Source organism: Plectrocnemia conspersa, unplaced genomic scaffold (assembly GCF_051122295.1).
Source record: "Plectrocnemia conspersa isolate PC_06_02 unplaced genomic scaffold, ASM5112229v1 ptg000003l, whole genome shotgun sequence".
In the NCBI taxonomy this organism is placed as follows: Eukaryota; Metazoa; Arthropoda; class Insecta; order Trichoptera; family Polycentropodidae; genus Plectrocnemia; species Plectrocnemia conspersa.
The window spans coordinates 29,750,265-29,765,088 of record NW_028277167.1 but is presented as its reverse complement, the minus strand read 5'-3'; the positions used below and the strand labels follow the sequence as shown (position 1 = coordinate 29,765,088).

The window sequence follows — 14,824 nt, the reverse complement described above, 5'->3', positions numbered from 1 at the left end:
CAATGGGCGCGGGTCGGTCGAGTGGTAATTGCATTATATCCGCGGTCATCCATTGTGAGTTCGGTGCTGCGGCGAGGGTGGGGCGGCCGGCTAGCGGGGTGAGAAGGGGAGGGGGAGGGGTGATGGGGTTTCGTCCCCTAGCCGGTCATAAATAATTCAGCAGGCACCCGAGATCGGTAAACGAAGCTGGCCGATGATCGTTTTTACACCAATATCGGCGCGACGAATCAATTAATTCTTATAAATTGTTTATTGAAAATTGACGCCCAAATCGCTCGAACGGTTAATGGAGCGCGAAATGAGCCGTCGTGGAGCAAGACGGTGCTCTGCGATGGGAACGCCAACGATCGCTCGGCTTTCAGATACAACTGTACGGGTTCAACAAGGAGCTCTACCACAACATGTCCGAGGCGCAGCACAAGTCGCAGGGGATCGTGGGGATCTCGCTCATGGTGCAGGTATTTACACGCTCCCCTTTATCATATTCCTCCTCTTCCGCCCTCGACGCGTCCGTCTCTTCCGTATCGGTCCGAGGGTCGCAATGGCGGAAACCCCTTTGGATCGAAACATATTTCCATATATGTATATAATATTTTATTTAATTTTTAAGATTCTGAATTTAATTTAATATTAATTATATTTTCATTATTATATACACTTATATCGATAGCAATTAAACTACATTTTTTTCATACTAACTTTAGTGCAAAAAGCACTGTGGTTTTTAATGACATTATTTGTATGTACATACATATATACAGAAGCGTGCTGCCGAACTTTTAACAACTAAATCTTAAGCTCCATGTTGTTTTCAAGTCACTCAACCGACGATTGTTATTTTTTACTCGCTTATGAAAATGTGCAATATTTTTTTATAAATTATGAACAGATTTATATTTCTAATCAGACCTTTGCAATAGTTCTTGAATTTGAAACATAGCTACTAAGACCATTTTAAGCTTACATTTTTATATCTTAAAATTTTAGTAACGAAATTAAATATATTTTTAATATATAAAAAATCGGTAATATCAATTTAAAATTGCACTCAATTTGGTAAAAAATATTTAGGTATTTTAAAAATATTTCTAGAGCAAATAAAAACAAGTTTAAAAAATCCTTCGCTTAAAAATGTAACGCATAATGTTTACTTTATTTATTATAATCTACTCAAAACTTTTACATTTTCAAAGAAACGAATTTAACTTACATCCTAATTTTTAACTTATCAATATTAACACCCACGCAAGTAAATATATCGACTATTTTTTTTAATAAACATTATCAGGACGTTTGTAAACATATATAATAATAAGAATATAAAACTTTAAACCCATCCTTAAAATATTTATTTATTATTTCATTAGCAATTTATTTATTTCATGTAGTTTATTTTTTATACATTAAATAGATGTAATAAAAACATACATATAAAATATAAAAAAACTTTGTAATTAAAATTTATTTCTTAATATACGAAGGTGTTTCTATATTCTACTGAGGAGACCAGCTATATTTTAATTTTTGCGAATCGTCCTAGGAATATTATTATACAAATTCACAGCTTAGTACAATATTATTTTTCTACCTACCTATCCTTAAATTGTCTCTATTTCTTACTTACTTATTCAAATACTCTAGTAACCTAATATTTTCTAACATATATAAATACTAAAACATTCATTTTCATTTTTTTCTAAATATCCAACCGTTCCAATTTTTCAATCATAAATCTACAACCAGTAAATTTTATCTTATTTAAAACTACTTCTATTGCCCTATTTTGTAATTTATTAAAATTATTAAGCACATTTAATATTGTTGCACAATAATTCAAGTGAGGGAATATAATACTATTGTAGATGATTTTTTTTTGTATTTATACCTAACATATTTTTCATCCTAGAAAATATACATATTTTTCTACAATTTAATTACAATGTCCCTTTGTAGTCCCTTATCCACGCGTATTTGACATCTGTTTTTTACTGGTAACTCCTATTTTTCTCAAATTATTTTATATCTATAAAATAATAAAAGTAAATAAATAAAACCTATTTATAACATTTGATTTATAATATAAATATCTCTATATAATTTAAAAAAAAAAATATGAAACAATTCTTACAAGTACAGCTTTTATAATCTAATAAGATCAATATTACTACATTACTTAAATTAATATCAAGAAATCCATTAAATTATAAAAGTTATATTACAATAAAAAATAGAAACCTAGTAATAAATAAATTTAATTTAAAACAAAATATTTTCTATTTCTCACTATTTATTTTATAAGTATATAATTTAACTTCTAAATATAATTCTGCCAAACAAAATTATAGAAATATATAATATAAATGTTTTTTAATTGTATTTATTAAACATTAGAATATTTAATTAAATAAGTGCATTCAAAATTGCTTGGACTTTGGGTAATAATTATTAAAAAAAACTTTGAGCTACAAAGGGTTAAAATTTTATTTTGTATTTACATTTATTCCTGAATTGAAAATTTCATTAATTAATTTAGTTTTAGCATCATAACGTCAATAGCGATCTTTGTTAGCATTGTTGTACATTATATCGAACAACGATATATCGTTGCTTAGCATCTAAATCAATAATATTGCATACAATTTGGTGTAGCTATTTAAAAAAATATCCCTGCTTTAAACGATTAGCTTAATAAATACACTACGACTTTGATCATATTAGCTACGAATTCACACTATTAGACTACGTTTGAGATATTCCACAAATAGTCTTAGGATTGCAAGGTGCCTTATATTGTTTTATTCGTCTTCTAATAATGATAATTTATTTTTAAAAACACCTGACCCATAAATTTTGCTTTTTTATGTGTATTTGATTACAACTAGCTACTTGTATAAATAATATTATTTCCAGATTTATATTAATGCCCTGATTTTTATATTGAATATTTCCGATTAATATCTTCCGAGCATTTCTTTATTACTTTTGGTTGTATACGTTTTCTGGTATTTCCTAGAACATATTTTGCTACAATTTATTATTTTTTACAACCTCTAAATCCAAGAAAAATGTTGTTTATTAAGAAAAAGATGTTACAAATTTAATCTATGTATTTATTATCACATTAATGGTATTATTGAAGATTTATTCACCCCACTCCAGACCTCATGAAATATTCGCCGTAGATATTAGATAATCTTATATATAATTGAATTAAAAATATTTCTTTCTTCGCGATACGCGAGGTAAGAATGCGGCCAGATCGCTCGCTTTCCCTCATACCGCGAAAGCCGCCACATGCGTTATATTGTTTTTCCATTACAGATCGGCGACACGCCGAACCCCGAGCTGCGAATCATCACCAGCACGTTCAACAAAGTCCTGTTCAGAGGTAATAAACGCACAATACGACTCAGTGGACGAGGAGTAAATTTGTAAATCGTGACAGGGGGATCGACGGTGATCAAGCATTTGTCTCTGAGCTCCCTGCTGCCCGACACAGAGCATTTCATCACGTACGAGGGCAGCACCACGCACCCCGGCTGCTGGGAGACCACAGTCTGGATCATCCTCAATAAGCCGATATACATAACCAAACAGGAGGTCAGCACTTTACACGCGACGCCTTAGACCGATGAAATATCGCCCCGTTTCGCTTTCGTCTACAAAGCAATAAAGCGATTTAAACTTTTCATTTTAACGTATGCAATGTATGCACAAGTCGGGCTTAACTCGTGTCCGTATTTTCCGCGGACAGTGCGTATTTTACGTACTCCGTACGAAATCACTCAATTCTTCCGCTCCGAGCGCATCGCTAGATTGCGTTTTATTTATAAACCCTTTGACTACTTATTGAACCAATTTTGCATTCTGTTTTACCATACCTGTCTTAGAGATTTTATAGTACATATTTTAAAATACAACAAAAAATAGAACCGGATGTTAGTTATATTTTACTATAATAATACTATGTATAGTTAATAATATATTATTGTTATTCTTGATCGTATTAAAAAAAATCTTATAAGGAGCATAAAATCAGGGTCTTAGAGAAAATCATTTTTCTTCATTTTATTAATCAACTATGATCCGCTATTTCTCAAATATAGTTATTACGTACGAAAAATTGCGTAAATATTATTTTAAGCAAATATAAAGTATCATTATTTTTTATCTATACTATTTATCGTTCTTTTGAGTATTATTTTCTTTGAAGTATAAAATCGTTTTTTTTTCATATATGCATTATATTGACTAACGAATTTAACCAAATAAGTTTCATGTGATTAAAGCTACGACACTTATCTTGTCCTCAAATTACGTTAAATCCCACGCAAACGTTTTTTACTTTTTTCTATAAAATTGTTTATAAAGTTACAATTTTTTAATGATTTATTATTCCGCTATTTAAAAAGGGATATTATTCAGACCGGTTAATAAACTTATCCGATATATTTACCAGATATAATTTTATGACGATTATTGGGTGATATTCCCGAGATCTTTTTAAACCCTGATGTTAGAATAGAAAATTTGTCGAGTACCCGAAATTTTAAGATGTTGAAAATATATAATCAAAGGAGGATACTAAATAAATAGCTAACTTTGACATTTTTTGGTATTTAAAATATCAGGATAATAAAAATTAAAGGGAAAATCGGGGCACCGACCCTTAAATTACTGCAAAAATAAAATATAGTAATTTTAATAATTTATCTGTATTTTTTAATATATTCTTAATAAGTTAAGCAATTTGCCTTCGTTTCTCCATAATCACATATGACCTGATCCGCTATCTCGATTTAAAATGGCAAATGTTAACCTTTTAAACGCCGTGAACCATTAGTACGACCGCGCACTACAGGACGTAAAATTTTCTAGCAAAAACAGAAACTCTTTTTTTCGAAAATGTATCAATAGTGTATTATGAACACGTATAAAATAAATATTTTCCAAATTTTACTTTTTCACCTTCTAAGCCAGGGTTGTCACATTACAAAATATGAAAACAAAAAATTATACATATATATATATATATATATATATATATATATATATATATATATATATATATATATATATATATATATATATATATATATATATATATATATATATATATATATATATATATATATATATATATATATATATATATATATATATATATACACACAATATATATAAAAACAAAATGCTAGTGTTGTCACATAGCTACTAAAAAATAAATATTAATAATATTTCGTATTTTTTTTAAATATATATATATATAAAAATAGGTATAAGCAACTTCAATGCAGACGAATAAAAATACATAATGTCAGGGTTGCCACATTATTTTTATATAAAAAATATTTTAAAACATAAAATTAGCAAAATTTTTTATAAGTACATTATAAACAGACATAAATAAAAATATTAAGCCAAGGTTGCCATAGCTTATAAAAAATAAAACTATTTAAAAATGTAAAAAGCATAGTGAACTATAAAATAACTGTAAATACACGCCAACTATGGATTACAGTTGATTCTGATTACTTTCGTTAGTTAATTATAGATTTAAATCAACCAAAGCTTTGATTCAAATATCTGTAATATCGATAATATTTATAATTTATTTCATTCAATATATTTTTTTAAGAGATGCTAAAGTATTTTACGTGACACAAAACACTTGACATTAGCTAGTACAATGAGCGTTAACCCGCTCATTTTGTATAACCGTATTTTGTATGACATATAGAGCGCGTTAACACACTTAAGGCGTAGAAAGGGTTAAAGAAATAAGAAAATAGAAAACGTTCTAAATTAAAAATTGAAATGTAAAAATAGAAACATTTTTTAACTGAATTGTGTTTTTTTATGATTTTGCTCATCAAAAAATATAAAAAAATATATTTATGAATATTTTTATATTGGGAACTAATTATTTATAAAATTAATAATTTTAATAATGATAAATAAATAAAAACATACTTTTTTAAATAAAAAATAAAAAGTGTAATACAGTTTAAATTAAAAATTGAAATGTAAAAAAAAATGATTTTGAATATTTATTAACGAACTTAGTAAAGATCTATAGAAGATCTGTTATATTGTGTCCTGAAATCCTTCTTATAATTTAAAAAAAATAAATTAAATTTAGAACGTTTGATATTTTCCTCTCTATGATCTTTTTAAGGTCAGTGTGAGCTTATTTATACATATTTAAAGTTTAATTTTTGTGACAGTATAGAATTTTTAAGCACCCTGTGTATGTTTGTTATTAAAATCCAATGTGTCAATTTTTTGCAAAATGGCGACAAGTATAAAAATTCAATCACTCATAACTCAGTAGGTTTAAATTTTAACAAAAAGTTTGCTTCACATGAAACGTTTAAAAGCCTAAACTACGTCCAAATAAAATATAGAAAAAATAGTTTTTAGCTTCAAAACAAGCGATGTTTCAGTTCGATCGGACCCCCATACTAACCATTTTGAGACTTTCAGAAGAGTTAACGCACTTAACTGCTTGGTTTTAAAGATTAAAAATTAAATTTATAGTATCGTATAGAACTACCGTGCACCCCCTATACGTTTAATATGAAAAAAATATATAATTTTTTTTTACAAAATGGCGGCCAATGTAAAAATTAAAAGTGTCATAACTTTGCAAAATAAAATCCTATTGAAAAATGTCGTATGCAAAAAGTGTTTAGAAGCTTAATTTGCATTTAAAAACAATTTTTAATTATTTTTTTTTTAATAAAAAACGAGTCTTACGGTAAATTGACTGGGCCCCCGAACGAGCTTTTATGCGACTTGGCATATAGTTAACGCTCGTATTTGGTTTATTTTAAAGATATAGACTTGAATTTTTTATACCAAATAGAGCTTTCAAATATACTTACGATACCGTTGAAAAAAATTTAAAAAAAAATTTGTTTTTTTCCTAAACACGTTTAGTGTTATGAGTCGATCGACCCACCATACATACGCTCATAAGACTTGCAATGTAGTTAACACAATTCTGATTTTTAATTTTTTTTACACAATTATGTCATTTGTGAGGTGTGAAGTAATTTAATTTAAACATAGATAAATTCTCTCAAGTATTAACATATTATTGAAAACATATAGATAAATTGTTAAAATCACTCCAAAAGTACAGGTATAAGATAAAAGTTGATTACTCTATGTTTATATATAGAAGTTTCTTAACTATTTAATAATTCAACGTACTACATTTAAAAAATATCCGTGACACTATCATGAGATTAGCTATTTATATAAAACTCGCAGTTAAAAGTAACTATACGATATTTAACACCCTGAAAATATTTTCTTTTTTTATATTTTATAAATCATTACATATTTATAATTTTCCCCATCAAATTTACTACTTTATAAGTTGCTTTATATTCAATTAAATAGTTTATAATGAGCCAAACTACTTCACATGGTATACTAAAAACCTGTAAATAAGTATAGTCTTAATATACTAGACCGAAAGAAAACATACAACTTACTAACCAGAACTGAGTAAATTAGATGTATCTTTAATTCGTCAGAATAATCTTAGTAAAGATAGTTCTGACAGTTAATAGTTTACACAACAATCTAAACGGTACTAAAAAATGGCGTTATATACATACAATTATTTTTGATAAAATATATGTTAAACAACAAAAACTTATATTGTCACTTATTTTTTGCGATGATGGATGTATTTTCAGGATCGTCCTGAAACATTTGGGTGATTTAATTTTTTTATACAGTGTCAAAGAAAAATTATAAAATATAATATTAATTTCCAGAAACGTAATAAATGATACGCTTGAGACAAATACGTTTAACTGTCGTACGAGACCAGTCATCACTTTTATAGAGCGTCTATTCTTTGACTATCTCCAGCGTTTAAAATTGAGGTTCTTCTGTCGTACTTTATATTTAACGTTCGCGCTATTCGAAAACATAACAAGTGTTTATTTGCGAAAATCTAAGCGTCGGTGCTTAAACTTTTTCACTTAGCGTTCGACAGATACTTAAAAAGTATGCAAAAGGCGTCGCGTCGCTGCGATGTCAAATCGGCACTCGGATTCGCCTCTCGTCGGCTCCGCTCCGCCGCCTCTCATCTCCGTCGTCTCGGTTAAACGCTTATTCGCCGCGACGTCAAACACTTTCCGCCCTTCGCCGATAACGAGCGAACGATAAAGCGAGCGTTTTTTTTTAGATGTACGCGCTCCGGAGACTCATGCAGGGGTCCGAGGAGACCCCGAAGGCGCCCCTGGGGAACAACGCGCGCCCCCTGCAGCCTCTCCACCACCGCACCGTCCGAACCAACATCGACTTCCAAAACCCGCAGGTATAAATCAATTAGCACCGAGACCGCTCGTATATATCATCCGAACAATGACACCAGATCAATCCATTACGGCCCATTGTCGCCGCGCCCTCTGATCGCATCTCGCTTTTTCAGAACGGAAACTGTCCGACCATGTACAGGGATATGCGCTATAAAGGTAACCCTACGCCTATTCATACCTTCGAGTTTTAGTCTTCTTTTATCTCGCATTAAAGTATTCCTCTCGCAATCAGTCTCGAGACACTCGCAAATATTGGTTTGATTTTGATGGCCGCGCCCTGGAGAGTCACGAATTACAAACGTCTCGGTCGTTTATATGAGATGGGAAAACTCCAGATGCTCGGGAAACGGGTGCCGCAGGAGCTAAACAAACGTAACATTCGATTTCCGGGCGACAAAAGAAAGAAAGATGAAAAGTGGATTATGTACGACAATCTTATCGTTCAACTAAACCGGGCGTCGGCAAACTTTTGAGACAAAAGAGCCAAGTATCATTTTGAGGGCTATAGATATGTTTGATTCAGTACGGTTTTAAATCACATTTCAATATATTTTAAATATCTTAACTATACACAAAAATGTTTGATGATTATTTAACGACTATAATACATCAACCTAAAAAAAAACAATATAGATATCGTACTAAATCTAAACCACTAATTACGTAATTGTAAAAAAACATTCGAATATCAGAGAAACCCAAATATTTAATTGATATATGATTTAAAATTTACTTTATCGTTTTCAAGTAATCTAGAGGTAAAATTATATTATTTGAACAGGGCTTCCAAAAAACCGTCAGAAAGAGAAATCTGTTTTCGTGTTCTTACAAATCAAAAACCGATTAACCGATTTTAATCGTCCTCAAAAAATTAAGACATTTCGCAATTTTTTTTTCTCAAAATATATTTATTAATATGTGTTTAAAATTATGCAAAAAATATATAATTATTTTATTTTAATATAGCATTGATAGGGAAACTTTAGAGAAACAATTAAACGACATTAAAATAAGAAATTATTAAGATTTCTTCCTATCCACTTTTTACAAAATATTCGAACATTTACCTTAACCAGCCAACTAGGGATCTAAATACTCGACCAAATTCATTACCCTGTTATCGGGTATTTTCCAAAAAGGAACCGGGTACCCGTTTTGGTTCCGGGTATTTTTTTACAACTATGATATACTGACCCGGACTTAAAATTTACGATTATTAAATAATATATTTTGGATTTTGAATTTTATTTTGAATTATCTTGAATTTTAATCATAATTCACATTACCTTTTCGATACCGCGCTTATCACTACCTAATCTGCATGCACCTGTGATTTTAACGGACTACTTGGAAGCACCGAATATCATTGCTTTGAAGGGTTAAACTAATCTCTAAATCGGTTTTGCAGCATAGAAAAAAAAACGGAAAATTTTTCTTCTTTAAAATCGTTTGACAACAGATGTTTAATGTAAAAAAATTAAAGATTATATTGAAATTAAAAGAACCGGGTACCCGGTTATCGATTTCTTTAAAAATACACGGTTCTTATTGCTGTGTCTTTTTTTATGAATTTTTCGTTTTTGTGCGTTATTTATAATTTTTAAGAAAAAATAATATTCTTTACCTAAATTTAAAATAATCGTAAAACACTGGTTAACCATATAAAAAACCGGTTTTCGGCTTTTTACAAAATTACTAAAAATTCGGTTATTCGCTTCTGTTTTTAACCTGTTTGGAAGCCCTAATTTTAACTAACTGATTTTTTTTGTAAATATAATACAATAATTTAACTCAAGTTTGCCAATATTTTATCTTACAAATATCTATTTTACACTTACACGCGTTGAATACAAATGCTTTTAAAATAACCCAGAAAGAAATTCTGTCAATAGCTGATTTTTTAAATTTATTATATAAGAAGTAGTTCTGTTTTTAATTTGTGTTTTTCATTTTTTTTAGAGAACATGTACTGTTTTAAATTAATAAAATAAGTTTTACTTTTATTGTAAGAAAGTTAAAATCCACTAACATTGCCTGCCATAGCACAAATAAAACTTCCTGCAGTATATCAGTGAAAGATACATTATGGAAGGAAATTTTAATGCTTAACACAGACTGGGGATCAAGATTAACTAATTCAAAATGCAAATAACTTAAACTTAAAAAAAATGCAATAAGAAAAATTTAAATGTTACTTTCATACAACCGGCAAACCATCCTAATGGCCCGCTAATCCTAAAAAAATGCCAGACCTCCTTTACTTCTTCATTTTCATAAATGTAGCAAACAGCTATCTAGATACAAAAGAAAGACTTTTATATACGTTAAATTTACAATCAAAAACAAAACAGCAACTCAAGAAAAAATCTAAATACTATTTTAAAGACATACAAAAGGCAGCTTGAAACAATAACTATACAAGAGAAATAAGAAATATGGTAAATAAAAAAGGCAAGGGAAAGGTGGCATAAAAATAGAGACCCTTAGAATAAAAATATTATTTTTATTTGCCAATATAATTTTTATTTGCCCAAGATAGAATTAAAATGACAATTTAAAAAATATATTTCTTTAAATACATAGAAACATAACATAATTAATTAAAAAAAAAAATTCGCACAAAACTAACGTCATATTTGACAAAAAAATACTGCAAAATAAAACAGTTCATTTCGATGTCCAGTGCTGCTTACTAGACATATGCACATAAAACATTGTGCAATAAATAATAATACTTCATTCACACAATTATGTGTTTCTACAATAATTTATTAAAAAAAAACTCACAAATTAAATTTATGGTAACAGCGTGATAATTAATTAAGCCGCATAGCGCAAAATTCCTATAATGTCACTTATACAGCAAAATAAATTTGAATAATAGACTTTCAATTAATATAAAATAAATACTAGGTATTTACACTTGAGTATAATATCATATTTGAACATGTTACTAAAATACTTTTTAAAGCAACCTGTTTTGAGAAATTTTTGATAGATACTAAAATTCATAATGTGTACAAATAGATCCTGAAAATAAATTACGATTTTTTAGCTATTTTCGAGATTGTCATTTTCAGAAGAAATTGTGTTTTTTAAAGCTCACTTCAATTCTGCATTCGCAAATATGTATTTTTTCACAAAATAGATGCTAAATGCAGATAATTTGCAAAAATAGAAATAAAAATAGATTAAATTACGATTTTTGAACTTAAAATTTTTATTTTGTAATAGTTTTCTTCAGAACAAATTTAAAGTTCACTTTAATTTTTCATGCACAATGTATGCATTATTTTAAATAGATGCTGAAGTGTGGAAGAAATGCATTGTGTTGCAAAAACTAAAAATAAAAATAGATCAAGTGACGATTTTTTTGTAATTTTTGACATTTTATCTTGAACATTATTAGAAGAAATGGCGTTTTTTAAAAGCTCACTTTGATTTTGCATACATAACGTATGCATTTTTTTACAAAATGTTAAAATATATAAAGATATGTGGAAAAAATGCAATAATTTTCTAAAAATTAAAATAAAAATAAAAATTATATTTTTTCAATATCTTAATTTTTTTAGAAGAAATGGCGTTTTTTAATGTTCGCTTTAATTTTGCATGCACAACATATGCATTTTTTACAAAATGCTAAAATTTCAGAAGAAATGGAGTATGTTAAAAACTCTAAGAAATATTAAAAGATTAAAATAATTTGCAAAAATTGAACATGAAAATGGAAAACAAATATAGATCAAATGACGATTTTGTCTTAAACTTTTTTTTTAAAAATGGCGTTTTTTAAAAGCTCGCTTTGATTTTGCATACAAAAATGTGCATTTTTTACATTATTATTATTTGCAACATAAAAAATGTAAAATAAAAATAGATAAAATGACGATAAATGGGAAATGATATTTTCTAGAATTTTTCCCAAAAATTTGAAAATAAATTTGATTTTTTTTTACATTACTTAGAGATTTTTTTTTCAGAAGAAATTGCAAAGTGTGCATAATACACAAAATGCTAAAATAAAGGTTGAAATGTTAAAAAAATACGATAAATTGAAATAAAATAGATAAATGCCGATTTTTAAATCTATTTTGAACATATTCAGAAGAAATACTCTTTTTCAACTACTAACTTCAACTATGCATGCTAAAATAGTTTTAAAAATGGCAAAAAATGGAAATAAAAATAGAAATAATATTTTCGAGATTTTGCCACAAAAATATCAAAAAAAAAAATTTTTTTCACATCGTTTAGAGGTTTTATGTACAATATATACCATTTTTTACAAAATATCTTAACATTTGAAATGTGGGTCCAAAAAGACCAAAGGTGTCCATAGAGTCAATATTGACATTTGGACCCACATATTTTGAAAAGGCAATAGTTTTTCTTTATGTATATTTAATATAAAATTAAGTTAAATTTGAGCGTAAATATACGTTCAAAACTAATGCGCAAACTCCATGAGCCACATACGGCTCGCGAGCCCCGCGAGCCTATCCATACAAACCAATCTTTCACGTCTAACGAGATACGATAGTTATGCTCTTTTTTTATATATTTATAAAAGAAAAAAGAACATTTACTTTTTTTAACAAAGGTTGCGAAAGGTTTCTTTACTGCACGACAAGTCATTGAGATAAAGACTAAGACTCATTTTTTCCGAGCTTATGGATTTTTGTAACCATGATTCTATTACAGCGACGGAGTGGCCCAAAGACCACGGCGGGAAGTACAGGGGAGGCTTCGAAGAGTTCACCGCGGGGCTGCAGTCCAACCGCTGAGGACTCCTATCGCAGACCTCTCTCCTCTTATGAACCGTCAATCGACGACGGCCCCAAATTTAACAAATAGCGTATATATGTAACTATGTATGGATGTATGTACGAAACGCTCAACGCGACAGTTTCTTAGGTCGTAACTGCATACGTGTCAACAATAATTAACGTACGTATCATAGGCAATGTAATGGAATTTCGTATTATAGTCTTATATGTGTATATGGAGTCTAGGAACGTTCTTTGCCAAATATTTTTCACCCAGAATAATGTGTACATTTTTAATAATACAATTATTATTTACATATTGATAATATTTCAAATTTAGATATTAAAATAGATTTTTTTAAGCATAACTAAAATTCAGCTTTGCATTGAGAATGGGATGATTTTAAAAAGTAACGTTACATATATTATTATATAATCTACTACATTAGTAGGGTCGCGTATTTATAAACCGTTGTCTAACCGGTAACCCTTTTCTGCTAAATATAACTGTTACGGGAAGCAAATTGAGTCAAAATATAACTTTTAGATCGCAATATTTTAGATAAGATACATAGTTATGTATGTAGCGAAACAATTTTATTTTAAAGTAATAATTGTATTTAAAAAATGTACACGTTTAGTGATTTTTTTTAAAGTATGCTGCGAATAATTGTTAGTTAAAAAATTGTTGTCGAAGAATTGCGGGCTGAGAACTTTCCGGACGCCTTGTATATGATGTAACCTAACCTAGCGTAAGTGTTGAAGAAAACCAGTCCAATCGTAGATGTGAGTTAAATAATAGCGCAACGAGACTGCTTAAACGTTTCATAACCTGTTGACGATATTTTTGTACCCGCGAGTTCGACGGCTTGCGATTTCGACCGGAAATAAAGTATTGTCGCGTCTCGGAAGAAGAAGGCTTGTGTGCGGTGTACTTAGCTTATTACCATATGTGTAGATATTGAACGGCTAGGAATAAAGTTTTATAAGTACTCAGCGGTGGTATCATTTACCCTTCGACCGGAATGTGGGGCATGCACATTTTAAAAGGCGGAAGCACATATGTTTTAAGTAAGCAGTCGGGTTGGCGTGCCGGAAGCGTGTCGGCCATGAGTCGAGCAAGATGGCGGCCAAAGAGCATCCGCTTCCGCCGCCGTCTGGCCTCGACTACGCCGTAGTCCACGTAGTCTCGAAAAAATAATACGCCAAAACGGATTATCCAATTATAAGCGAAGCAGTCGTATAAATATTCATGCGCGGCGGCGTCTTGGAATTGTAATTCCGCCGCTCCGGTCTAGTTCACGGGGAAAAATCTAATTTGACGAGAAAAATCTACATATCTGACGAGAGCCTCCTCCAATTCGTTACGCCGCCTACTGCTAGGGCTGCCGACGTCCTCGAGCCTTCCGAGACTCAAACAAACAACAAAATCTGATCTAAAAAACGGTAAGTCTAATTATGCACATACTGCAAATATAAAAATAAATAAATTTTTATCTGAACCGACATAAAACCCGAAAAATTCTAAGAAAAAATATATTTACAAACTAAAATAATTGACTAGAAACCTTAAAGATCACTAAACATCAAATATACTTTGAATAACAAAATTCAAAATGATCATACAATTACAACCTATTTTGGATAAGTACTTATTAGTTTAATTATTTTAAATGCAATTTAAGCAGAATCTGGGTTAAAAATCTTATACTA

General features: G+C 29.5%; 1 protein-coding gene across 1 annotated transcript in view; it reads left to right on the top strand.

Annotated features, from left to right (window-relative positions):
* Nucleotides 1-14,107, top strand: part of CARPA (Carbonic anhydrase-related protein A) — a 54,379-nt gene extending 40,272 nt beyond the window's left edge. The window contains exons 6-11 of the mRNA XM_088182338.1: nucleotides 363-458; nucleotides 3,322-3,388; nucleotides 3,446-3,600; nucleotides 8,210-8,341; nucleotides 8,456-8,498; nucleotides 13,047-14,107. Coding sequence (XP_088038464.1) covers nucleotides 363-458; nucleotides 3,322-3,388; nucleotides 3,446-3,600; nucleotides 8,210-8,341; nucleotides 8,456-8,498; nucleotides 13,047-13,129 — 576 coding nt within the window. The 3' untranslated portion in view covers nucleotides 13,130-14,107. The remainder of the gene's footprint in view (nucleotides 1-362; nucleotides 459-3,321; nucleotides 3,389-3,445; nucleotides 3,601-8,209; nucleotides 8,342-8,455; nucleotides 8,499-13,046) is intronic.
* The last annotated feature ends 717 nt before the right edge of the window (nucleotides 14,108-14,824 follow it).